Source organism: Gamsiella multidivaricata, assembly GCF_025024155.1.
Source record: "Gamsiella multidivaricata strain RSA 2152 chromosome Unknown BC939scaffold_42, whole genome shotgun sequence".
NCBI lineage: Eukaryota > Fungi > Mortierellomycota > Mortierellomycetes > Mortierellales > Mortierellaceae > Gamsiella > Gamsiella multidivaricata.
This window is the reverse complement of record NW_026251750.1, coordinates 107,439-120,303: the sequence shown is the minus strand read 5'-3', so window position 1 is coordinate 120,303 and position 12,865 is coordinate 107,439. Positions and strand designations below refer to the sequence as shown.

At 49.2% G+C, this 12,865-nt stretch overlaps 6 protein-coding genes across 6 annotated transcripts; 3 read left to right on the top strand and 3 right to left on the bottom strand.

The window, feature by feature from the left end:
* Positions 1–768: 768 nt before the first annotated feature.
* Positions 769–1,411, bottom strand: BC939DRAFT_454795 (uncharacterized protein). The gene has a single exon (XM_051556111.1). It carries the CDS (start codon positions 1,114–1,116, stop codon positions 934–936), a length of 183 nt encoding a protein of 60 aa, XP_051411099.1. The 5' UTR covers positions 1,117–1,411; the 3' UTR covers positions 769–933.
* Positions 1,412–3,433: 2,022 nt separating this feature from the next.
* Positions 3,434–4,747, top strand: BC939DRAFT_454789 (citrate synthase-like protein). Its single transcript, XM_051556110.1, has one exon. It carries the CDS (start codon positions 3,601–3,603, stop codon positions 4,507–4,509), a length of 909 nt encoding a protein of 302 aa, XP_051411098.1. The 5' UTR covers positions 3,434–3,600; the 3' UTR covers positions 4,510–4,747.
* A 192-nt stretch (positions 4,748–4,939) lies between these two features.
* On the bottom strand, positions 4,940–6,228 carry BC939DRAFT_454786 (uncharacterized protein). The gene is made up of 4 exons (XM_051556109.1): positions 5,949–6,228; positions 5,704–5,783; positions 5,340–5,450; positions 4,940–5,201 (listed from the first exon to the last, which is right to left on the bottom strand). The coding sequence occupies exons 1-4, from the start codon at positions 6,109–6,111 to the stop codon at positions 5,055–5,057; spliced, it is 501 nt and encodes a 166-aa protein (XP_051411097.1). The 5' UTR covers positions 6,112–6,228; the 3' UTR covers positions 4,940–5,054.
* A 76-nt stretch (positions 6,229–6,304) lies between these two features.
* On the bottom strand, positions 6,305–7,895 carry BC939DRAFT_198674 (RING finger protein). Its single transcript, XM_051550591.1, has 4 exons — positions 7,636–7,895; positions 7,397–7,528; positions 7,109–7,294; positions 6,305–6,967 (listed from the first exon to the last, which is right to left on the bottom strand). The coding sequence occupies exons 1-4, from the start codon at positions 7,740–7,742 to the stop codon at positions 6,499–6,501; spliced, it is 894 nt and encodes a 297-aa protein (XP_051411096.1). The 5' UTR covers positions 7,743–7,895; the 3' UTR covers positions 6,305–6,498.
* Positions 7,781–8,646, top strand: BC939DRAFT_454783 (uncharacterized protein). The gene has a single exon (XM_051556108.1). It carries the CDS (start codon positions 7,919–7,921, stop codon positions 8,165–8,167), a length of 249 nt encoding a protein of 82 aa, XP_051411095.1. The 5' UTR covers positions 7,781–7,918; the 3' UTR covers positions 8,168–8,646.
* A 321-nt stretch (positions 8,647–8,967) lies between these two features.
* BC939DRAFT_454781 (uncharacterized protein) lies at positions 8,968–12,415 on the top strand. The gene is made up of 5 exons (XM_051556107.1): positions 8,968–9,610; positions 9,714–10,239; positions 10,337–10,488; positions 10,583–11,851; positions 11,962–12,415. Exons 1-5 carry the CDS (start codon positions 9,029–9,031, stop codon positions 12,319–12,321), a joined length of 2,889 nt encoding a protein of 962 aa, XP_051411094.1. The 5' UTR covers positions 8,968–9,028; the 3' UTR covers positions 12,322–12,415.
* Positions 12,416–12,865: the final 450 nt, after the last annotated feature.

The following is a 12,865-nucleotide window of genomic DNA, read 5'->3' as shown; positions in this document are numbered from 1 at the left end:
ATATAGAAAATCGACATCCTGTCGGTTTACTTTATAACCCTCACGAAATGTTCACAAGACGTGCTTGCTCAGATAGAACAGCCGATGCAGCGTCCTTCCTGGTAAAAGGCGAGAAATGGACATTCGTGCTTTCTGATGGGTCCGGTCCAAGTGTTGAGCAAAAAAAAGATCGTCCCTGGATGCCGTTTTGCAGTTCAAGGCGAAGCAAGGGAAAGAAGAGAAGGAGATGGGTGTTTATTTTGAGGAACGAGAACGAAGTATATTATTTTCGCATTCCAGCGTATCAAAACCAAGAACGTCGTCCTTTCCACATGAAATGCAGCTGTCAGGGATTTTTTTTTTCGATCTATCCGCCCCAGGAAAGTTTTCTCTGAGTTCCTTCCTGATGCACGGCTCTTATCTTCCCATCTCGACAACATCAGAAGGCTTGATCTAGTCGGCATTGCCTTTTGAGGTCATTGACCCCGCTCTTGCGATTTGAGTTCTTGGTACGTGGGCGTGGATGATTATTTTTGCTTTGCTGAGCGAATGAATGGAATGTGTATTCAATCTTTTTTTTCTCTATTGTTCATCGTGCATGTTTTCTACGTATGGTTTTCTAGCACGAGGTGTTCAGGTCGGGTAGAATCGTTGTTCCTTTCATGGGTAAGCAGTACATGATGTTGTGATAGACTACGAACAGCAGATAGATCGCATTATTGTCAACGGAAGCGTGCTGCGACTTGATTTCGGATCGGACGAAAGCTTCACTTGAAGTTTTCCACGGTCTTTTTTTTTTTTTTTTTGTCTTTTGCACTTTATCAGGATCCCCCTCGGGTTCTCGCACGTTTTTGTCACACGCAAACTAGTGTGTGCGGTCAAAGTGTCAAGGAGAGTGGAATTCCAACCGTGAGATAAACGGTTGTTGTGTGGAAGTGTGTGTGCCGTATTTGGTCAATTGCGGGGTGGGGCAGAGACAGAAGTAGAGAACCGAAATGCACCTTGTGCAACGCTGCTGAACCTCCTTCCTGGAGGGTGGTAAAAAATCCTCTTGACAAATCCTAATCCTAAATCTTCGGCAAAGTCCATTATGTACATTACTGCTGGCGATTGATCCGGTCTCCTGTAAGGGTCCATTGTACGAAGAAAAGAACAGTGGATTGTGGGGAGAAGCGAGGGAGGAGGTCCACGGAATGAAGACTCTGAGGAAACAGAAGGAGATTGTTAAACGAAAGTGCGGGGCGAGAAAAGCAAAAACGTCGGCTTCAGGTCGAGTGTCAAGCTGTGCTGTGTTGCGTTGAATGACCCTGTTTAGATCGCAGCCCGAGTCTCGAGCTGTGATCCATCCAACAGGGGGACAGGGGGCAAGTGCGAAGAGACAATGGCTGAGTGGGGTGGAGTGGGGTGGAGTGGAGAGAAGGATCAACTATTCAGCCAGAAGGATGGGTACGAATGTGCGCTATTTGCGTGGAGGACTTTCTTTTTTTTTCCTCCAACGCAATGAGGGACGGGTGAGATGATGGCATCGGCGAGGTTGTGCCGATTGCCCGACCGGCACAGTCTTGAACGGGCTAGCTGGGGTTTATCGCCCATTTCTGTTTCTGAGATGGCGACGACCTGCACGGCAATTGCACCCCAGAAAAAACGAGGCGGCCGTACGTCACTTTGGATATAGAATACCCATCCGATTCATTAGAGGACGTGTGCCCGGTCCTTATCAAGAGAGGACAAGCGCGACAACGCTCTGTTTTTATGTTTACTTTGAATTGTATTTCATTACATTACAGAGTCCACATGCAAATGCACAGTAAACAAAAACAAACACAAAACGGACATGGATCAGAAAAAGAAAGGCCGACGCAGCAAGACCGGCTACCGGAAGAAGAGAGTATTTCATTTGGTCAATCCTTTCCCTTCTCTTCTTCTCTTCTTCTTTCTTTCCTTCTTTCCTTCTTTCTCATCTCACTCTTCTCTCTCCACTCTTCCTTCCCCTCCACTCCAATTTCATCCTCCATGGCTTCTCTCCGTGCTGCCTTCCGCCTCCCTGGCCTTGCCAAGGTATTGCTTCGCCTTACTATCCCATCCCTCCTCTAACTCGCATGCGCAATTGCAGAGACCTTCCCTGTCGCCTGCTTTGCTTGCTTGTCGTGGCATCTTATTGCGCTTGCGGATCAATTTTTTCTTTTTTTCTTTTTTTCTTGACCGGAACACAGTATTCGGACACTTCGTCAAAAGTTCGTGTTCTTGAGAAAGAGTATACCTTACTAACGCGTTATTCTTATTCTACCAGGTTGCTACCCGCCACAACACCATCGCTGCCTCTGCCATTCGCGCCTACTCCACCAAGCCCCAGGTGCGTGTCTTTTTTTTTTCGTGTTGTAATATCTGAAATCGCGATCGCTTCAATTTCGTCAAGGAAAGAAGGATTTGCGGGGTATGTCATCTATCAGGAATATGAAAGCGATTGAAAAGAAGGCAGCAAGAAAGAAAAAAACGAGCCAGAGAGAGGGAGGGCAAGATGTTACGCTACAGTGTTAGACGAGCTTTGTGCATCACACCATGCGATACACCGACTGGCTGGGCATGTTTCGTTGTTTGGGGCTAGCATATGCAAACCGCACCACAGGATATGCCAGCGGTTGAAATCACCAAGCTGCTGTCCTCCCACCAAATGAACAAAGTGAAGGGGGGAAAGCGAACGCTACAGCTTGCGGTGGAACTGTGTGTGTGTGTGCTGGTGCGCTTTGTGGATCGAAGTTCTTGGGGGACTGTCAGCCACCCAAAAAAATAAAAATAAAAAGAGAGCGGAGGGGGAAAAAAAAAGGGTACAGGATGATCGGAAGTTGTATTGAGGACGCACTATCGTCCAAAGTCTTTTTGGCTGAGTACCTCCGCATAATGGCTCTCTTTGGACAAGGGGGAGAGGAAAGGCGTTCATTGTTGAGCTGGGTTGGGTGGGACCACCTGATGTATGAACGTATGATGATTTATATGTATGGGGTGCGGGAAGGATTTAGACACACCATCGGGTTATCTCCCACACGACGATGCGATATGATGTGGGGCGATGCGATAGGCAAGGCAGATCGTGATGTCCACTACTGTCCATTTCCACGCTGTCTTATCATACCACATCCCATGTCGGATCCTATGTCTGCCGCCTATCAGTCGTCCTTTCTTATACTGACCTTCGTCTCCGCTTGTCCGTTTTTACGACAACAGGGCTTGAAGGATCGCCTCCGTGAGCTGATCCCCGAGAAGCGCGAGGAGGTCAAGCAGGTCAAGGCTGAGTTCGGTAACAAGGTCTTGGGTGAGACTACCGTCGACATGGCCTATGGTGGTATGCGCGGCATCAAGGGTCTCATCTGGGAGGGTTCCGTCCTCGATGCCGAGGAGGGTATCCGCTTCCGCGGCAAGACCATCCCCGAGTGCCAGCGCGATCTCCCAGCTGCCGATGGCGGCAGCGAGCCCCTCCCCGAGTCCCTCTTCTGGCTCCTCGTCACCGGTGAGATCCCCACCAAAGAGCAGGTCAAGGGTCTTTCGGCCGAGTGGGCTGCCCGTGCCACCCTCCCCAGCTTCGTTGAGGACCTCCTCGACCGCTGCCCCAACACCCTCCACCCCATGTCCCAGTTCTCCCTCGCCGTCACTGCTCTCCAGCACGAGTCTCAGTTCGCGAAGGCCTACCAGAAGGGCGTCAGCAAGTTGGAGTACTGGGACACCACCTTCGAGGATTCCATGGACCTCATCGCCAAGCTCCCCAACATTGCTGGACGCATCTACCAGAACGTCTTCAGAAATGGCGCCAAGGTCGCCCCCATCGACGCCAACAAGGATTTCGGTGCCAACCTCGCCAGCCTCCTCGGATTCGGCGACAACAAGGAATTTGTTGAGTTGATGCGCCTCTACCTCACCATCCACTCTGATCACGAGGGTGGTAACGTCTCAGCCCACACCACCCACTTGGTCGGCTCAGCTCTCTCTGACCCCTACCTCTCCTTCGCGGCCGGTTTGAACGGTCTTGCTGGTCCCCTTCACGGACTCGCCAACCAGGAGGTTCTCCGCTGGATCACCAAGATGCGCGAGGAGCTCGGTGGCAAGGACGTCTCGGACGAGACCATCAAGGAGTACGTCTGGAAGACCCTCAAGTCTGGCCAGGTCGTCCCCGGTTACGGCCACGCTGTTCTCCGCAAGACCGATCCCCGCTACACCTGCCAGCGTGAGTTTGCCTTGAAGCACATCCCCAACGACCCTCTGTTCAAGCTCGTCTCCCAGATTTACACCGTTGCCCCCGGCATCTTGCTCGAGCACGGCAAGACCAAGAACCCCTGGCCCAACGTCGATGCCCACTCGGGTGTCCTCCTCTCCGCCTACGGTTTGACTGAGCAGGACTTCTACACCGTTCTCTTCGGTGTCTCCCGTGGTTTGGGAGTGTTGTCCCAGTTGATCTGGGACCGTGCCTTGGGCATGCCCTTGGAGCGCCCCAAGTCCTACTCGACCGCTGCCATCAAGGCCATGTACGCCAAGAAGTAAGCTGGCTCTCCCTTCTTTCATTTCACATAGACCCTCCCTTTCTTGTAGTTCCTCATTTTTTTTCTGTGTTTATATTACTTGTTACCATTACACTTCCTTCCACCACTCTCACGAGTTTCATGAGAAAAAAAAAAGAATCCCACATCAACTATCATTCACCCATTTGGGGGTCCCTGTTTCCTCTCCATGGGACTCTGGAATGGGCTTGCACATACAAAAACCAAAACTTAATCTAATAAATGTTTTGATAAAAAAAAAATCCGCGTCTTCGTCCGTGATTAATGCCATGATCCTGGGACCAGGAACGGAAAGACCAGTGGACTCAATCAGGAGCATAGTAGGCGAAAGAGTTAAAGAGCAAGGGATTCAGGATATCCACCGCCACGGGCTGCAAATGCACAAGCGATCAGAGCAAGCAGCCCCATGGATTGAAGACTCATTGAAGGCGACAAAGATTTATTATTATAGAGACATGGCATGACGGATACATCAGTTCTTTGATCAGGACATGACGATGCTCTTTTGGGTTCACGGGTTTCTGTCCTTTAAAATCTGCTTCCACCGATGCCGATGCCGCTTGCAGCAGCCCTCGATCGGGTGTGCGCTCGTCCGCTGGGTTCGGTTCCGTTACCGAGTGGGTGCTCCCTATTGTACTTGTGCACGTCCACTAAACGGTTCTCATGCAGCCAATTCTATGGGAGGAGAGGACACCATCGGTCAATCAAAGAAACAAGAAGCAGCTCAGTTTCTTGTTCCAAGCAACTTGAAGTGTTGCTTGGTGTGCTCAAGGACCTTATAAGGGTCGCTCTCTTTCACTTGAGTGAACTTACTGTGAGAATGGTAAGGTTGTACTGGTTGGACTTGTAGAAGATGTCGAGGATATCTCCGATCCATGGGATCAGACCAACAACGAAGTCGATCATGATGTTCACCAGCATGCGCTACGATTGACATTGACAATACAGATCATGTCAGTTGGCCAGAACAATTTGCAGTTGTTCACAAGCACGCTTGTTCGTTCGCTCGTTCGCTCGCTCGAGCTCCGTTTTCGGAGGGTCCATTTGATGACCGCATTGCGCGTCATCGTGGAGCCGACAGTCGTTTTCTGTGCGGTGAGCTAAGGATTCTGATCGTAATGGCTGTATCGAAAGGGCACTCTTCTGAGGGGAGTGGGAAGGGAAGGGAAGGCCTTACCATCATTAGATGCAGAGGGATCCTGAAGAGATAGCAGAGGTACACTTGATATAGCGATGCGAATAGCCCCAGGAAGTCACCTATCAAACAACACGAGGGGGTTTTTTTTGCCAAGATGCGCGTCAGATTAAAACGGAAATTGTTTCGCTGCTGAGCAGAGCAGAGCTGGGCTGAGTGGAGCAATACCCTTGGCGCTCTTGCGATGGCATTTAGCCCAGTTCATTTAAGAATGCAAAAAACCATACCGATGACAGGAATGAAGCCGACGATCGCCTCGAGTCCAACGTTGAGTCCGCCGACGGTTGCGAAGCTGTCGAGCCAGTAAGCAGTTTGTCGGATACGGCCATAAAGGGCCTCACGCTCCTTCTCCGTCCTGGGTTCACGGTGATACTTAAAAAAAAACTCCATGGTTGCCTGGGACAGTCTGTTGTTCTTGTTGATGCTGTTGCTTTGTGGGGCGGCTGGTCAGAGAGTTAGTTGTAGCGAGGGATGGTGTCGTCGAAAGGAGTATGGAGGAAGTTGTTTTTGAAGAAGGAAAAAGAGAGGAAATGATCATTTTTCTAAGCACTTTTATGGATTGCGTCAAGTATGGCCCGTGCCTTCCTTTCTCTTCCCTCCCTTCATTTCGTCGTCATGCTACACTGGAAGCTTTCACCTGTCAGAAGCAACAAAAGATAGGCATTACGTTTATTACATTACATTTGACTAGGATAACTCTAAGGCCAGTGAATGAGTGGGTGAGTGGAGCCACGACAAGGACAATAACGATGCCGACAGTCCATCGGTCGACTTCTTTTATTTGAGTCCCGTCATATAGAATCCAAACTGCACGAGTCCCATAATCACTGGCTGCCATACAATCATATATCTCAACGCATCCAGCAGGTTCAAATACAACTGCTGAGTCGTGTCCCAGGGATTGGTCTTGAACGCCCTCAGATCGACCTTCTCCTTGCAGTACGGGCACATATCCTTCTTGCCGATCAAGCACCATCCACGAATGCATTCTTCATGGAACTCGTGTCCACAGTTCAGTTTGATACTGGGTTCGACCGGTACGCCATTCGCTGAGGGCTGAAGAATCACTGGGGGCTGTAGGTGTCCATGGGCGTCGATGGTGCTAATGGCATTCGAGACATGGATTCCACAGATCGCGCAGACACCCAGACGCAGGTGCTTACGAGGAAATCCCTCCTTGGTGTAGTAGCCCAGTGTCGAGGCCATTGATTCAGTGCAGAATTCGACAAAATCACGACCCAGAATGCTGTTTGTTCGTTCCGCCCATCCAAAATATCGTGTGCAATCGAAATGATGAAGCAGAGCAAAAAGCTAGTTAGAGAACGTTCAAATGGCTCGATGTTTATGGTCCTGGGAAGTGGAGCAAGTGCAAAGCACGAATTCTTACCCAAAATAGATTCCGTACGACAAGAATGTCAATCCCCAGGAGATCAGGCCCGAGCTCGTGGGCTCCTCGCCTTCCTTGACTTCAGGAACGCCGAATCCCATGAACGTCAAGAACATCATAAAGTAGCCGATGATTCCACTGACATAGGAAATCTGATAGATAACCCAAAACCACTTGTAAACGATCCTAAAATCGGTTGAAAGATAGCGATATGGCCGTAATTAGAGACGTTTCATTCTCCTGCACACGAACTTCGCCTCTTCATTCATTCATTCACGGCGGACGTACTTGGGTGTCATGTGGTGAAGAGGTTTCCGGGTGGCCTTGAATATAATCCATGAGTTGAGGATGGTGAATAAGGCCCAAAGTGAGGCGAATTGGCGCATGCCACTTTGAAGAGCGAACAAGAACGGGATCAGCCTACGCAAGATGGCAGTAAGACGATGGCAGGGCAGGTAAGTAAATCGGATCAACTCTTTCGGATCCTCCGTTGAATCTCAGATAATTGTTAAAACAAGCGTGCGTACCAAAGACCAATTGTCGTGGTTGCTTGGTATGAGCGGTAATGGTGTTTCTTCCAGTAGAGCAGCACAAACTGGAAGGCGATCAGGGATACGATGATGATCAAGGCCATTCTGCTGTGTGTCTCCTCATGTCCCGCATGTTCATGAAAATATTTGGCTTGGTTCTCAAGACTATTGGCAAAAATCAAACAATTCTTAAGGTAAGTTTGGTTCTTTGGTGCAAGTTCAAGGACTCTTCAGCTGTTCCTGAGGAGTTCGGTGATGCCAGTAGCGGTAGTGTCTTGCCATGTATTCAATTGCCCGATACAACCATTTGGTTGCCAAGACGGGCCCACAGCTGTGCCCTCTTGTGAAAAAGTACTCACTTGTGAATCTGGTTTTCGCTCAGATGAAGCTTTCCATCATGAGCCTCCTCGATGATGTGCTCGAGACGCTGTGCCTCTTGTTCCATCCTGATCTCTCTGCGCTTATGCTGGCTAGGCTATGTCCTGCGTTCGTTTCCTTTTTGCTGTTTTTCACTGCTCTGCCCTTATAAAGTCGAAGCGAGTTTAGGAATATGGTTGGCGAGGAAGTGGTTCTGGAAGAAACGGGTTGACGGGAGGTGTAGAAGTGGAGGGAAGGGAGGGTGATTGGGAGCAAAGAGGCACTGGAGGTGAGCAATTGAAAACCGGTAGTGTGGCTTGCCTTCTGCTCAGTACAGCTTCAGTGAGCACAGGGAGCGACTTGGCAGCACAATCCATTACCCTCCAGGATCGTCAGCCGTACACGTCCACGCAAATATCGATCGGATCCAAGGCCGAATATATGACGCCAAAATGTTCATCCACTTCTGGTTCTACGCAATGCTGCCAATGTCCAAGTCACAGGCGGCGGTATATCGCCAATTCCTGACCCATTTCATCGCAAGAGCAATGTCCCCATCGGTTTCCAGGCGCAAAAACAACAGGAACAAAACCTTATTCTCCTTTAAATAGTCTACCCATGCTGAAGCAAATGGCCTCTTCTTCATCGCGCTCCAGTGGTTATAACTAATCGGATAAACATCATGCCTTTTACCTGACGTTTTCGAGTTACAGCCATACTCAATGGAGCTGATCACCTATTTTTGGTCCCGCACCCGCTGCGGGTTATTCTTATTTCAAAAAAAAAAAAAAAAAAACCACAGAACCACTGCTACCACGTTTTGATGGCTATGAGATGATATTCCCTTTGGACTATCAGAAGTCATTGTCCTAATTGAACCAAGGGTGTGGGACTGCCTCACGCTAAGAAAATAAAATAAAGAAAAAAAAAATCGTGGCTTGATTGTTGTTACCCACACCTAAAAAATACCTATCCAAGTGTTCTCCACTATTCACAAATATCACTCTTCTCTTCCCACCCTCACCTCTCGACCATGTCCTGGATTGTACAAGACATCCCCGCGCCCACAGCAACAGTAGCAGAAGCAGCAGCTCCTGTATCGACACTTACAAAACGTTCGAACGCAAAGAGGAAAAAAAACAACACAGCTGCGACCTCTGCTCAGGAGAATGGCCAGGATGACTCTCTTACAAATAACGAAACCGATACCAAGGAGGAGGACAAAAAGAAGGAACTTTCAAAATCACAACGCAAGCGTGCTCGTCATCAGGGAGCTGCTAGCTTGACTGAGGACGAGAAGAACTGGAACAAGGTCTCGCTGTTCGACGTCCCCGCTCTACCAGAGCCTGAGGCCGATCCTCTGAAGGGTAAGACTGCCAACAAGAAGAACAAGAACAAGGGCAGGGGCAAAAATAATAATGTAGGAGGCAAGAAATCACAGGGTCAGATCGTCGTTGCAGACTATGGAAAGCTAGACGATTGGGGATGGACACCTGTTGAGACTGATGGCATGATAATGGACGATATGGAAGGATTTTTGTGCCTCGAGGAGTTGGACGGTGTGGAGGTGGACTATGTAGGCACTGAAGAGACAGGAAGGACTGTGGTCTTTAAGGTGAGATATATTTTTCAGGAGCGCAGATTTGAAAGAGCTCCATCTACAATCCAAGTGAACGATGTTCACAAATATCCAAACTTTGCCTTTCTACGTCTATCAGCATGATCCCAAGACGGCAGCAGCAAAGAAGGGCAAACATGTCAAACACTCTGAACCACTTGCAGTGAAGGATAGCGAGGTGTACTACGACATCGATACCTTTGACGAGGATGCTCTAGTGCAGCAGAAGCAACAGGGAGCAGAGGGATCGCAGGATGCAGATACTGACATGGCCGAGCCTAAGACGGACTTACAGGACATGGAGGTAGACCCGCAGTCTGCAGAGAATCATCCTACCAAGACAGACGCAAAGACCAAGAAAACCAAGGAAAAGAGGGATCAGAAGACAAAGGACGCTGCCCCTGCAACAGCAGAGTTGAAGGACAGTAAAAGCGAATCACAGGAAAGTAATAGCGCCGAGGAGGCAAAGGATGGGGAGCCCAAAAAGCTGTCCAAGAAGGAGAAGCAACGTCTCAAGGTCGAAGAGCTCAAGGCAAAGCGTGCGGAGGCCAAGGCCGCTATGGCATCATTAAAGGCAGAGGAAGGACCCAAAAAGCCATATGATCCCATGGATGGTGTTGATACATGTATGTTCTACCGATCATGTTCACTTTGCGCTCTACGCATCATGTCGCTGGATGATATTAACTGTCTTGTTCTTGTTCGTATTATTCTCAAATGCAGCATTCGATATCTCTGCGTGGAGCAATTACAATTTTGTGCCGATGGTCCAGAATGCGCTCAAGAAGCAAAAGTTCACAAAGCCATCGCCTATCCAGGAGCAGGCTCTTCCTTTGGGTCTTGCTGGACGCGACGTTGTCGGTGTCGCTGAAACAGTACGTTAGCACTTATAGAGTGGTTTCGTCCGCTTCAAAGTACGCCTATAAGGAGAAGGATGATGCTAAATACGGTTTATTCTATGTTCTTTAGGGATCCGGTAAAACATTGGCATTCGGTCTTCCAATTATTCAATTCCTTGCACAGCAGGCCTTAGCAGCTGCAGAGAGTAATACGCCAATGAAGGAAACCTTGACAGCATTGATCTTGACACCCACCCGTGAGTTGGCTATCCAGGTCAAGGATCATTTGGTGGCATTCACTCAGTTTACAGGACACCATGTCGTACCCATTGTTGGAGGCATGTCTGTCCAGAAGCAGACACGCCAACTGGACCGTAACCCAGCCGTCATTGTCGCAACACCAGGACGTCTCTGGGAACTGATCTCGAGTAACCCCACATATTCCGGGCGACTGACCCATGTCCGATTCTTGGTTCTCGATGAGGCCGATCGCATGCTCGAATCAGGACACTTTCAGGAACTCTCCAGTATTCTTAAGCTGCTGGAGCGCAAGCGTGAAAAGACCAGTGATTGGGAACAACATATCAAGGACGACGTTGACAAGTCAGAGGATGGCACCATTGTACCAAAGTCGATTGCCAGGACAGATTTCGAGCACAACCGTCAGACATTTATCTTTACTGCCACGCTCAGCCAGGAGCTCAGTTTGAATCTGTCCAAAAAGAGAAACCATGCTAAGTCTGCAGAGCAGGGTTCAGAGGGCTCCATGGAGGACCTGATGGAGCGTATCGAATTTCATGATGAGTCGCCGGCGTTTGTCAATATTGTCTCGGACAAGATCCTGGCGTCCACGTTGCTCGAGGCCAAGATCGATTGTTTGACGGCGGAGAAGGATCTTTACCTGTACTACTTTACGTTGAAGTACCCTGGCCGCACTTTGGTCTTCGTCAACTCGATCGACGCGATCCGCCATCTGGTGCCAATGATGCAGTTACTGGGCGTGGATGCTCTGGGAATGCACGCGCAGATGCAGCAGCGCCAGCGTCTCAAGAACTTGGACCGGTTCAAGTCGAACCCGCGCGCTATCATGATTGCTTCTGATGTAGCTGCTCGTGGTTTGGATATTCCCATGGTTGATCATGTCATCCACTACCAGGTTCCTCGCTCCGGCGATATTTACGTCCACCGAAGTGGACGCACGGCTCGTGCGCAGAACGAGGGTATCTCGCTGTTGATCTGTGGGCCGGACGAGGTGCAATTGTATCGCAAGATCTGCTTGACCCTGAAGAAGGACAAAGGCATCGCGGATTTCCCGATTGACCGTGGCGTGATCAATGAAATGAAGAAGCCCGTTGCTCTGGCCAAGAAGATTGATGAGCAGGAGCATCGCATCCAAAAGGTAGCATCTTTAAGGACTTGTTCATTTCATACAGGCCTGTCGACCGTTGCGATAGAAGATATAACTAACCGCGTAAATCTTGCACTCATCAAAAATGTACGATATAATAGGCTGCTCATCAAGACGACTGGATGCTCAAGTCTGCAGAGGCCATGGACATTATTCTGGACGAGGACATTTTGAATGCAGGACCCAAATCCAAGGACAAGGATGAGGACAACTCTGCGATGACAGGGCGCAAGAACAAAATCAAGGCAATGCGCGCGGAGCTCAAGGGCATGTTGCAGAAGCGTCATATGCCGCAGGGAGCGAGTGCCAAGTACATCACCAGTGGCTCCATCCGCGACCTGGCAGATCGTCTCCGGAACCATGAGAACCATAACCCGTTGATGCCAGCACATGTCAAGTCGACGGCTTTAGAGGATATTAAGGCGCAATCTGGAGGCAAAAAGCATACCAAGGCTCAGTAAAATAGAGGGATCAGACGATACCCGATAGTACCCTTTTATTTCATAGCGCATCCCACTCACACTTGCATCTTGTTAGCATTTTTTTCCTGCACGCAATAAACGCTGTAGAAACTATGAGCGTTTCGTATCATTGGATTAGGGTATTTGTTGTGGCGGCAATGTGGGGCTAGAGTATATTATTATTTTTGTTGACGACGTTGCTGGACGTTTTCTTGGCTTGAAAGGCCGATCTGCAAGTGATCAAATTAACACCTTCTTTTCCCTTTAGAAGTACATGCGCGATGACCCACAAACCGCGCTGTGTAACTTCAAACAATGTTGAGTACCTGCATTGAAATGCAACCGGGAGCAGACAGATATAGGCAGGCTTATGGAACCGAGATGCAGGGGCCTAGATGGTTTTTATGATACCCAAAATAGAAGTAAGGGCATGTTAATCAGATGTGAATGGATGGCATTGCTGGGCAGAGTATCGCGACGGATAATTGTGGATTCCGCCTTTGGTCAGCCTACTGAATCATTCTTTTTTACATACATGCATGCA